The sequence below is a fragment of the Cygnus atratus genome, chromosome 6 (genome assembly GCF_013377495.2).
Source record: "Cygnus atratus isolate AKBS03 ecotype Queensland, Australia chromosome 6, CAtr_DNAZoo_HiC_assembly, whole genome shotgun sequence".
Lineage (NCBI taxonomy): Eukaryota > Metazoa > Chordata > Aves > Anseriformes > Anatidae > Cygnus > Cygnus atratus.
Genome location: NC_066367.1, coordinates 26411708 through 26424468, shown reverse-complemented (window position 1 = coordinate 26424468; position 12761 = coordinate 26411708). Strand labels below are relative to the sequence as shown.

Below are 12761 nucleotides of genomic sequence, written 5' to 3'. Positions count from 1 at the left end.
GTCTTCAAGATTGAGAGTCTTGTTTTTTAAACTGGTAATGTCAGACAGCCTGACCACAGCATCCTCCAACAGTAGACCCAAGCTGTAATTTGGGAAACTTCAAAGGTTGCTAGATTTCTGCTTGTGTGTTAGAGAATGGTGTGGTCTTTCCAGCTCTGGGGCTAGGGAAGCTGCAGGGCTGGTCAAGCTGCTGAGAAGCTGTCAGTGCTCTGGGTGGGAAGGAGAGGGCCTCCATTTCTGAGTATGTTAGCTGCAGAGGGATGCCTAAGAGAGCCCTGGGAGGAACAGACAGCTGTTCAACCCTGCTGGAAAAAGCAGTCTCTTGTTGAAATGTCAGGTGGGTACCCAATAAGGAGCAGCACCTTAAACATGAGTCACTGCTCAAACTCTCAGCCTGCCTTGGGAGCGGAATTCTCCCAACAAAGTGGATGTTGTTCCCTAAAACACAAGCCCTTTAAAGGGAAGAAAAAAAAAAAAGAAAGAATGAGAAACAGATGAGAAGGGTTTAGGCAGGGGGAAAATCAAATTTTTCTGGTTAATTAATCAGTCCTCTTGTGTTTTTTTATTTTAGTTTGAGGGTTGCTCCAAAGCCTATTCCCGCCTGGAGAACTTAAAGACACACCTGAGATCCCACACTGGAGAAAAACCCTACGTCTGTGAACATGAAGGCTGCAATAAAGCCTTTTCCAATGCCTCAGATAGAGCCAAGCACCAGAACAGGACGCATTCCAATGAGGTAAGCCTGGGCTCACCGCAGCTCAACGGAGGGCTTTTTTTTTAATTTTGCTGACAATAAACATACATTTTACATGCTGGACTCATGTAAAAAGAAACCTACTGTAATGAGAGGTTTTTCTTATTTTTTAATAGGATTTATTTTGCTGGAGAGCCAGACCACATTAGCTTTATATTTATGAAAGCCATGTTTGAAATCATAAACAGATGTTAAAGTATGCAAACTTTTTAATCGTCTTTGGAAATGAAAGTGAGCATTTTCCAAAATTATAATTTTTAATAGTGTGAATAGGATTGTACATTTGTGCATGTGGTGTTTAATGTTACTGTGGTGCAGACCTGCAGTAGTATAACAGCTACCCTGGATCCTGATGCTCTGGAAATAATACTCCCTCCATCGTTTGATGTACAATGATAGAGCACAATGCAATGCTTTGTTAACCTTGGCTAATTAAGACCCACTATTAGTAGTAGGGGAGCAGAGGAAATTGCCTTTATTGTAACGCATGTGATGGTCTGTTGCAATCAACCATGGCCAACGATTGAAATTTATATTACCACTAATTAGCTGACAGGGGAAGAAAAAACAACACTCCAAAGTTCTAATAATGTTTGCAGCCATGAAGAATTCAGTCTGTAGCCTAATTTGCAACAGTTAAATATAGACTATTGGAGAATGGAACGCAATTGCCACAGATGACAGCTTTTTAAAGCGATGCTGTGTCTACAGAGGGCTTTGGGGGAGTACTTCTATCTCTGGCATAATATCTGTCAGCAATAACCAGAGCTCTGTAGGCTGAAGCTCTTCTGTTGGAGTCAGAATAAGGATTCAAACTCTAGGATGCCCTTCTGTGCTGTGTGATGCTGAGATGGACCCAACGAGTGACCTGAATCCTGGTATTATTTTAATTTGTTTGAGGTCTAAACCCAAATATCAGGATTGTACTTTGCCAGTGAGCCATTTCCGCAGCAGGACATGGGTTAAAATTAACCTGTATCTGCGCTGGGGTAGATTCAAGGCTATGCAGACCTTGAGGTCAGGAGCGACCAAGACATTCAACCTCTCACCTGCTGAGCAGCCTGCATTCCCAGTAACTGGTCTTTGATAAAAACATAATTTGACTTCTGTTAAAGCTTATTCTACTGGAAGGTAGGTAGTCTTGATTTAATCTCACTGATAAAGTTTCAGGTATTAGAAATTGCTTTTCTTCTAGCCCTGGATGCTTTCTCTGACTTGCTCCAGTGCTGGATCCAATGTTCCTTTCGTTGTTGCTATTTCCCTTCCACAACACTACAGTGCTAAGTCACTCTTCATCTTCTTTCTCATAAACTAAGTAAGTCAATCAAACCACTGAAGTCTCCCATTACTGCAGTATTTTTTTTCTTGTCTTAAATCAATTTTGTGTCTCTCTTCCATCCCTAAGGATCCTGATGTGGATGGATCAAGACTTCTCACACAACTTTCAGTGATGGATACAGACTCTCTCTGCCCAGTTTGTGCACGCTGAAAGCAGCATGTGAATTAATTTTGCCCATAGACCGCGTAAAATAGGATCCTTCCTAGACAGGCTAGAGTCTTACCTTCTGTTTGTTCAGCTGGTGTCCCACATTCCTACATGTGGAATTTTGCCTTTGTCTGTGTTATTAAATACCATTTCTTCAAATTAGTTCAGTTTCCCATGTGAGCCAGATCAGTAGCTGTACTAGGTCTGTGACGACTCCTCCTACCATCAGAGCAGAGCTTGTACACACTTAAGTTCTGCTCCTCTTGGTTCCCATTGTGTGTAAAGGTGAAGTTGTAGGGCAGAAGCATCCAACTCCTTGTGGACCCTGATCTAATATGTTGATGCTTGGCTTAGGCTGCATCCAGCAACACAAATTAAAGACTCAAATAACAGGTAGGAAGTCAGCTGAGTCCTACCAAGCGAGCTACATGGCACTGTGGGATCTTTTGAGGTCACACTCACTCCCGACCTGCTCTTCAGCCCTCTGTGATGCAGCAGAGGCATGCCCAGAGATTTGTGAGGGATCTGGATATAATGGGTCTCTGGGCCATATATTTGATATTCTCTTTTTGAGGAACATACAACATGATCCTTTGCAACAGATGACGTCCCTCGTGGCAAAGCTTATTGCACTGGGCAGCAGGCCCAGGTGAGGGTCCTGCAACCAGCTTTGGAAATGACCAATGAGTTAGCAAAATACACTGACACCCTGGCTCACAAAACCACATGGATGCAAAGCAGGACTTTGTGGCTGCGAGTATTTCCCATTACCCATTGATAACTCTATGGTGGTTCCTAGCTACCTACCAAATATTTTCCTCTGCTTGCCGTGTTTACGTGGGATACACCACAGTTTCAGAGTTAGTCACCCATGTCTCCTCTAAGCGGGAAGTTCCAGGTTCCCTGTATTTGTCTTTATCATTGTGCAACAGGACATAGGTGTATTATTCAAACATATATATGGGTATATATTACCACACTGTCTTTTGTTTGTTGAAATGTCACATGCACTATTTCATTGTAAACTTTCAATGATTATTTGGCTCACTTCAGAGCACACCTTCAAAGTCACTTCTGGAAAAGGGGCTTTCATCCTGAGATCACTCTCCAGTGCATACACAGTAGAGTGGCATGAGTCCACTGTCAGCCAAAGGCTCAGAGTGATATTTTCTCCAATTCAAGCTAAACAGGAGTAATATGCAGAAATTGATGCTGGTGATGCTGAGTTCCTGGGGAGACCTCCAATTCTTCCACCTTAAGGAGAATCACACAGTATGAGCATGAGAGTAGGAGGGAGGTGTCTGAGATACCTAAGTTGTTGACTTCACTAGTGTCCACTGCATTAGTGTTTGAATAACGCAGGGGGGTATGAAGGTGTGCCAAGGTATCAGCAGTTGTGCTCAGCTGGGTTGCAGGAGGTATGGCCTGATGAAGTGGATGGTTGTACCCCGTTAGGTGGAATGTCTGGCCCTTCCAGGCCAGAGTGATCACATTACCCAAATGACTGGTGTCTGAAAATCAGAACTACTGAGCCTAAAGGAACTTACCAAACATCATTGAACTGTTTAATGTAGGTTTTTCAGCCCTGGGGGAGGGAGGGTGTCTATTCTTTCAAATAGCTTTTAATAGCAGTAATAATACTTCTACAATGCCTTATCCGAAGGGTTGCATGAGATGTATAAACAATTTTACTTTTTATGTTTTGGTTTACCCAGCTTTAAAATATATTAAATATTTACCCCAGTGTGGTGTTACGAGGATTTAGTTTGTTCAAGTGATCTGCCAAGATCAACCAGGAAGCATGCTTTTGAATAAAAAACAGACTTTCAGTGTTTTTCATGTGATGGTGGTGGCTTTCTGAAAAGAATATACACTCCTTTGTATTTTTTCTCTCAAGCTTCTGGATGAAATTAGAAAACAGATTAAAAAAATGAATAGGAATGGTCATCTTGGGTAGCCTTCAAACATCTATCTGTTGTTTTTTTTTTTTTTGTGGATCTATTCCAGTGCCTTGGCAGAAAAATACTTAGAGTAGCTGTGAGTCTGTAAGCGAAACTTGTGATGAATTCAGAGCTTCCAATGCAGCAGCACCAGCTCAAACAACTACGGTGCTAATGCACTTGGAATTGGAAACTCAATAAATAAAAAAAAAAAGTTAAAAGAAGAAAAGTATCTGTTTGCTGACTTCTGTTTTCAGAAGCATGGCTTCAGTCTTGTTTTCCTGTGGCAATCAATGATTCATGAATTCAGGACTAGAGTGCTATCATCAGAAAAAAAACATTGCATGCCTGTGGTTTGTTTTGCACAATAACAGATTTCAAGGTGACAGGTGCTGGAGTGGTATGATAGATTGGGTAGGGTGAATCCAGTCTGGCTTGGTTTCACTGGAATTCCATCAGCCAGAAGGTCTCAGACATTTTCATGGTGTAGACCCCACCTTAGCAGAGAGAATGTGTTATGGCCAGTCCCCTACATTACCTCCCTCCCATCCATAATCAGAAAACATTCCTGTGGCCACCCGAGCAAATACATACATGGGAAAGTAGTATTAGGAAAGTATTTCATGAATTCTTAGCTGTCTTTTAATCCAGCAACTGAAAACAAGGAGTTTAGCCAACATCAAATGACTGCCCATGTCTGTATGGATCATCAGCAGCCCATATATCATATCTTGGAGATCTTGGTCTTACAAAACCCTGTGGAGCAGATGCTCCACATTTTGCTGCTGCCAGCAGCTATGTTCACCGTATTCTCTTGGCCCATACAATGTACCTGGAATATTTGAACTTACTCTAAATATAACACAATATCTGCTTGTATTTGCAGAAACCCTACGTCTGTAAAATCCCTGGCTGCACAAAGAGGTACACAGACCCTAGTTCCCTCAGGAAACACGTCAAGACCGTACACGGGCCTGATGCCCACGTCACGAAGAAGCAGCGCAATGACGTTCACCCAAGGCCACCTCCTCTCAAGGAAAATGGGGACAATGAGGCAAGCGCCAAGCAAAGCAGCAAGGTTTCAGAGGAGAGCCCCGAGGCCAACAGCACCACGAGGAGCATGGAGGATTGCTTACAAGTCAAAACGATAAAAACAGAGAATTCTGTGGTAAGAGCGGTTGCTCTTGGCAGAAATCACATGGGCCCTAATTTCTCCAATGCAATGGGGGCATGAAGCATTTGCATGCGATTTACCTCTGCCCACAGTTGCCCTTCACCTGCCAACACCCTAGAGATCAAGTCCAGAGATGAGACTGCAGGTCAGGGCCCAGTCCAGTACATTTTGAACCTTCCTACCCAGCATCACAAATTCCCACCCTTGGAGTCACGGGGACCACGTGATGCCTGGTATCAAGCTTGGCCTGCCTTTGCTGTGCACATGGGTAAAACATGGCAGTATCACAGAGTTATGGTCAAATAAGCTTTACCCTCCTCTCCAATTTAAACTGAGCAACAGACATAGGAAACAGATCAATGAATATGTCTCGAAGCCGAAGTCCATCCCTTTTCTCTTTGTTCTCCTCCCCACCCTCTTCCCTTTTTTTCTTTACAGGCTGCTGCAGCACAGTTTTGCTGGCACATGCTGTTGTGGCCTGATGTTGTGGTCTGCTGAAGCTGATGGGGATATAAGTAGCTGTTTTATTTTTGCTGGGTATCTTGAAGTTAAGTTCTTCAGGCCTGTCCACCGCACAGAGAAGCCCAGAATCAATGGGGTTGACAGGAGACTCTTGAGATCATCTGGTCCAAACCCTGCTCAAGAAGGCTCAGCTAGAGGAGTATACTCAGCTCAAGAATATACAAGTTCACTGCAGGACCCCCAGCTGCCAAAGAAAATTGTAGTGGGATGACAGGGTGGGAAAGTGGTGCCAGGAATAAACAAGTGAGCTAGAATGAATACTCCTTCTGTGGCCCACAGAGTATGGGCTTGCAGTCAACCATGATCATGCTTTACAGCCCCATGAGTTGCCACTAGCAGAAACAAAGACCATTTAACAGCCTTCTGGCCATTACAGCAGCTCCACAGTAGGCAGTAGCGTGGTCAGTGGTGCTAACCAAGTACGTATAGTGATGGGCCCAAATGCATTCAAGGCTCTTCCAGCCTATGGAGGGAGCCTGCCTGCTCCTCAGCACACTGCTGCTGGTGAAGGAGAAGGGGCAATGAACACATGGGAGCACTTCTACCTTTTATAATTATCTTCACCTTCATACCCAGGGTTCTGATCTCCTGTACCAGCTCAGAGTGGGGCAGGGTATGGGCTGGATATGGCAGAAATGGCCTTCACCTGTGCAGGAGGGTGTAAATACAGTCCCCAAACTTCTTGCTGTAGCTGAAAAAATTTTGAGCTCCAAAATACATGTTTTCTTGATTTGATTCCAAGCTAAAAGATTGTTATTCCAATCAAACAACATGCCCTGAAGGTACAAAGATTGTCTGGAGAAGGCTAAGGGATGTGCCTTTGGACAAGTTAGTAATGAGTTTCATGTTTCAGTTAGGAAGGAGTTGAGTATTTTCACATCCAAGTTGTCTCTTACTGACTAAAGGAACAGTGTTACCTTACTGACACTCAGCACTGGGTTATAAAAACTGACTGTGAGAACCACTGGACAGAATGACCTCTCTCCAGTACTCTTCCTCTGTGTGTTTCTTTTTTGATTATGAAAACATGGACACAAAACTGGTTCCCCACCCAGTTTCTGCTGAAGGTGTGAGCTTGTTTTCCCAGCTCTGCACTCACAGGGCTGCAGCCAAGGAGTCTCACTGGCAGCAGGGTCCATGGGTCGGATCTTCCTCTATGCTCTCCCTGTCCAGTGCTTTCACTTATGTGTATATAACAGGCAGCATCTGACCTGGAGGGCTCACTTCCATCTCCTCGTTCCTGGTTAGGGCCAGGGTGGTGGGAGGGGTGAGATGCTTCACTGGTTCCCATCGCTCCAAGGCCCCTTGTTTTGACCCAGCTTTGGGTCTAGCCCCAGACGTACAGAGACCGGTGGGAAGTCTCTCGTAGGGGTTTTTATCTGGGCCTACAAACTGAAAAGGTGCTTGTAAGAAAGACGAAGAGAGACATTTTACCAAGGCCTGTAGTGATAGGACAAGCAGTAATGGTTTTAAACTCAGAGAAGGTAGGTTTAGATTAGATGTCAGGAAGAAACTTTTTACTAGGAGGGTGGTGAGACACTGGAACAGGTTGCCCAGGGAAGCTGTGGATGCCTCATCCCTGGAATTGTTCAAGGCAAGATTGGGTGGGCCTTCAGCAACCTGGTCTGGTGGGAGGTGTCCCTACCCACGGCAGAGGGGTTGGACTAGATCTTTAGAGGTCTCTTTCAGCCCAAACCATTCTATAAGTCTGTGGCAGGGAAGGCAGGGTATGGGAGGAGGAGATGCTTGCAATTTGCGTTGTATTCTGCATTCCCCTCTTCCTCCTTTTACTAACACGGTCTTTTCTGTCAATGCTGTCTTTGTCCTAACAACCTGTTCTTTATTCCCACTTACCCTTCCTTACTCTACCTTCCTAAGGACAGTCGGTACTAAGGTGAGCAAAGAAATCCTTTGTATTAAAATAGCTGCATAAGGCATGGTCTCCAGCAGATCTCCTGTCTCCAGCAAACCCCACGGGGAGGAGGCAGAGGGGTACGGAGCAGAGTAATGGGGAGGGACAGGGGATATTTGCTCAAGGGCAAAAAGGGGAGGGCATAATGCTCGAGGACTCCCCCCGTCACGTTGTTCTCAGCATCACAGCTCCCATTAAATCGTGGAATCGCAATCTCTATCATCCCGACTGAAGGGCTGTGAGGCTATCAGAGCCAGTCAGCCCTGCCTATGAGGGCTACTACAGGGCAAAATAAAACATCACCTGCACTCCCACCTTGGCCTGGGGCAAAGCATGTTGCCTTTTCAGCACTCCCATTTTCTGACAGTTGCTGAAGCATGGGCCTCGAGCAGAGAAGCCAGGCATCCTGTTGGGCAGCAGCAACTGCTGCCTCAGAGCAAGTTCAGACTATTTAGTATCTGCTGCAAATAAACTCCTCAATGTGATATGCAATTTCTAATGTAAATAAAATAAGCATTTATGCTGCTTATCTCTTATCTGCAAGTGGGAGTTTGCAAACAGTAAACCAGGTTTATACCTGGCTGGGAAGTTTGTCAGCTAGCGTAATTATATGTTAGGGTATTTTGAAGACAGAAATACATTGTGTCAGAAATACTTAGGCCTTGATCCTGTGTTAGATAAGCCAATGCTTGCTGCAACATACCTTGCACAACCAGGTAGTGTGCTGCTTTTCTTCAAGAAGCATCTGTCCCTTCATTGTTTGGTGGAACATCATTTGGTTCCTCTCTGCACCTGGGATAGGGCCAAACATGGAGCCCACTGGAGATGTTGGGCTCCTGGTTTCTTTCCACCTGTCCAACTCCTCCTCTTTTCCTTCCCCAAGATGTGTCAGTCCAGTCCTGGTGGCCAGTCGTCATGCAGCAGTGAACCGTCACCCCTTGGCAGCACCAACAACAATGACAGTGGAGTAGAAATGAACATGCACAGCGGGGGAAGTCTGGGAGATCTGACGGCGTTGGATGACAACGCTCCTGTTGTGGACTCAACGGTCTCATCTGGTAATTCGACAGTCAGCCTGCAGCTAAGGAAACACATGACGACGATGCAACGACTTGAACAGCTCAAGAAAGAGAAACTCAAGACAGTTAAGGATTCCTGCTCATGGGTGAGCCCAGCTCCACAAGCCAGAAACACCAAGCTGCCTCCCATCTCAGGAAACGGTAAGCTGTGGGCCTGGGCCTTGTTCTGTAGGAACCCTCCACAGCTTGTCTCAGGTCTCATAACTAAGAGTCGGCCCTGAGAGAGGATCATTTCTTACGGACTCTGAGTCAGTCCTTGCTGAATAGAGATGTCAGGTAAAATGGAGAGCTTGGGTGGAAACACAGCCATCTGGTTATGTGCAATAGAAATCCAGACCGCACAGCTATGAAGGGAGGTGAAGGTCTCTTGTTCCTGAGCTTGTCCAGAACCCAACTGCAGGTGTCCTCAGCATCCCAGTGGCAGCCACAAGCCTGCTTGGATTTGTTCCAGCAGTAACAGTTCCCCAAGGGCTGATGTGCCTCCTGGGAAACTGCTGGAGCATAGCAGCAATACAGCCAAGCCCTCCATCCCAGATCTTGCTCCAGCAGGTCTTCTGTCACTTCGAGGGCTCATGGCTATTCCCTACAGCTTCGTATGCTAGTTTTCCACTGACTGGTGGCTCCTGATTAAGGAGTCTTTATGATCCCTTTGTGCTCCTCTAATTTCTATGACTCTGTTCACACTAGTCCTACTTTTTTTTTTCCCCACTAAGAAAAGCTCATGTGGAAGGACTTCCTCAGCAACTGAGCACCAATGGGGGGTACACATTGCAAATACTCTGCAGCAGGGATAACTCGTCTTCTCTCCCCAGACTTCTTGCTCTTTGTGCATAAACACAGAGCTGTAGATGAAGCTTTGAATTCACTAGCAGCAAATGAAATTCACTATCATTCCTATAAAATGTTTGGGGGTGGCTTACTGTGTCTCTGTTTCAGCACCTACAAAATTACCAAGCAGAATTTCTCAGCTAACTAAACCTTTTCCTTCCCCACAACCTTTCTCTCAGGCTCTGTTCTAGAAAATAGCAGTGGTTCTTCTGCTACGCTGCCTAATCCAAGAATAATGGAGCTGTCTGTCAATGAGGTTACGATGCTGAACCAACTCAACGAGCGCCGTGATAGTACGACAAGCACCATCAGCTCTGCCTACACTGTGAGCCGCAGATCATCAGGGATTTCCCCGTACTTCTCCAGCCGCCGCTCCAGCGAGGCTTCGCAGCTCGGGCACCGTCCCAATAACACGAGCTCTGCCGACTCCTATGACCCGATTTCAACTGACGCTTCCCGTCGGTCAAGCGAGGCGAGCCAGTGCAGCGGGATGCCGGGTCTGCTAAACCTCACGCCAGCTCAGCACTACAGGCTGAAAGCCAAGTACGCTGCTGCTACAGGGGGCCCTCCTCCGACTCCCCTGCCGAACATGGAGAGGATGACCCTGAAGAACAGGATCTCACTAATGGACGGGCCAGAGCCCACCTTGCCCTCCATCCGCCTCCCGCCAGGCCCCAGGCGTTGCAGCGATGGGAACACCTATGGCTACACATCGGCCGCAGCATTTCCACATGAGGTTCCAGGCAACTGCACAAGACGGGCGAGTGACCCAGTGAGGAGACCTGCTGGAGACCCTCAGGCCCTCCCGCGAGTTCACCGCTTCAACAGCACCAACAGCATGAACCCCTTCCATCCTCCACACCCCGCAGACAGGAGGAATTTCAGCCTCCAGAGCTACGGGCGCTCCGACGGGAGCCTCCCCCGGCACACCTACTCGCCCCGGCCGCTAAGCATCAGCGAAAACATCGCCATGGAAGCCATGTCTGGGGAGGCGGAGGCACCCGTTGGAGACGATGACATTATGCTGCCAGATGACGTGGTGCAGTACATCAAGTCTCAGAACAATGGGACGGCGGCTGAGAGCACTTCCATGGGGTACGGCAACGAGATGCAGAACTTCCAGGGAGGTGGGAAGCTGCAGCCCCCAGCCTTTCCTGGCCAGCGCAGGATGGCGGTGGCTGAGGCGAGCATGAGCCATTTGGGGCCCATGATGGCAGAGTGTCCCATGAGCTTTGACACTCCCTCAGACATGAATAAAAATAACATGCCTGTCCAGTGGAACGAAGTCAGCTCGGGTACGGTTGATATGATGTCCAATCAGTCGAAGCAGCAGTTTTCACAAGGGAACTTAGCAGTGGTGCAGCAGAAGCAGAACTTTGGTCAGTACCAGAGCTACAACCAGCAGCAGATGCAGCTACCGGAGAACAGCATGAATGTAACACAGCAGAGCTTTATGCAAAGAAATGTGGGCATGGATGGTCAGAGGCTAAACTGTATGCAGCTGCGGCAGCAGCCGATGAGCCTAGGCCCCGGCATAAACCCCGATCTGGGCTCGCACACAGGGTATAACCAACCTCATCAGATGCTGAGCCCCAGCGCAATCAGCAGCAACCCAAATCAGATCTCTCCTTCTTGTAGCAGCATGGCAGCAAAGCCCGGACCCCACCTTCACCCTCAGCAAATGGACATGGCAACCGACCCTTCGTTAATGGTCAGCAGCAACAGCGAGCGCACGATGCTGAACCAGGTCATGCACGAACCGAGTCAGCAGAACTACTCATCTCAGCAGACCCACCTGAACTTCCCCATGGCTCAAGAGGCCTTTCACCAGCCCATCATGCCCTCCAACCAGCCCAGCTATGAGCCCCAGCAGAGCATGATGGGCTCGGCGGCGCAGCCGTATCCAGCCGGCATGGTCCAGCCTCGTCCCCCACCCGAGCCGAGCCCGGCCAGCAGAGCCCGTGGCCTCCGCACCGTGCAGCAGCTGGGCTACATGAGAACTCCCCACCCTACAAACACCATGAGCCCGGGCCAGGAGGCAACGGAGGCTGTGCACAAAAGAACCGGCGACATGTTGCCCGCGCTGGCTCAGCAGTGTGCGGACGGCACGAGGGAAAACAATTTGATGTACTATTACGGCCAGATCCACATGTACGAACAAAACAGCAGCTTTGATAATCAGGCGGACTGCAGGGTCAGACAGCGGCAGTGCGCGCTGAACGGCAAGCCGGCTGCGCTGCCTTCCCCGGGCGCGAACCAGGTGTCCAGCACGGTGGACTCGCAAGGTCTTGAGCCACCCCAGATAGATTTTGATGCCATCATGGACGATGGGGACCACTCGAGCCTGATGTCGGGAACCCTGAGCCCCAGCATCCTGCAGAACCTCTCCCAGAACTCCTCTCGCCTGACGACTCCACGAAACTCTCTGACACTGCCCACCATTCCCACGGGAATAAGCAATATGGCAATAGGCGATATGAGCTCCATGTTGACCACGCTGGCGGAAGAGAGTAAATTTCTCAACATGATGTCCTAACAGTAAAGCACAAGGCCTGAGCGCTATCCAAGGGGTCTGTGTGGAGCAGTTTTATGAATGTGCTTTTGAAAAATAATCTGTTTCAATAGAGTAGAATTTTTTTTGATAAGTATTAAATACATTAAAGGGATTCAAAGTAAAAAATTTTTTAAAAGTCTCTGTACAGAGTTATGTAAACTACATCCAGGCAGTTCAGCACCGCAAGGGTGCACCTCTAGTATTATTTTTGGCTTGGTTTCCGAGAGCACTGAATGGTATTGCCACCAAGCTAGGAGACTGCATGAGCGTGGTTCAAGACGAAACCCTCCCTCCTTGGCAGCCCTGTAGATAGCGCTCCCCGTCATTTTCCATTAGTTACGTTTGCAAAAATTCAATTTTCAACCCGCCCCAGAAAGAAACGGGAGGACGTGGGTTTGATCAGAATAAAAGCCATACTATGTACTCTGCTCTGATGAGAGCAGTGTTAAGTCTCCAAACAAGCCCTCTGCCAGCAGTATTGTTTTATACCGTAAATACCTTTGTACCTTGCA

The 12761-nt window shown here is 47.4% G+C and overlaps 1 protein-coding gene across 2 annotated transcripts in view; it reads left to right on the top strand.

Moving 5' to 3' along the window:
- Positions 1–12239, top strand: part of GLI2 (GLI family zinc finger 2) — a 136346-nt gene extending 124107 nt beyond the window's left edge. For both annotated transcript variants that reach the window (XM_035569798.2, XM_035569789.2), the window contains exons 10-13: positions 572–736; positions 5067–5348; positions 8672–9008; positions 9875–12239. In XM_035569798.2, coding sequence (XP_035425691.1) covers positions 572–736; positions 5067–5348; positions 8672–9008; positions 9875–12231 — 3141 coding nt within the window. In that variant the 3' untranslated portion in view covers positions 12232–12239. The remainder of the gene's footprint in view (positions 1–571; positions 737–5066; positions 5349–8671; positions 9009–9874) is intronic.
- The last annotated feature ends 522 nt before the right edge of the window (positions 12240–12761 follow it).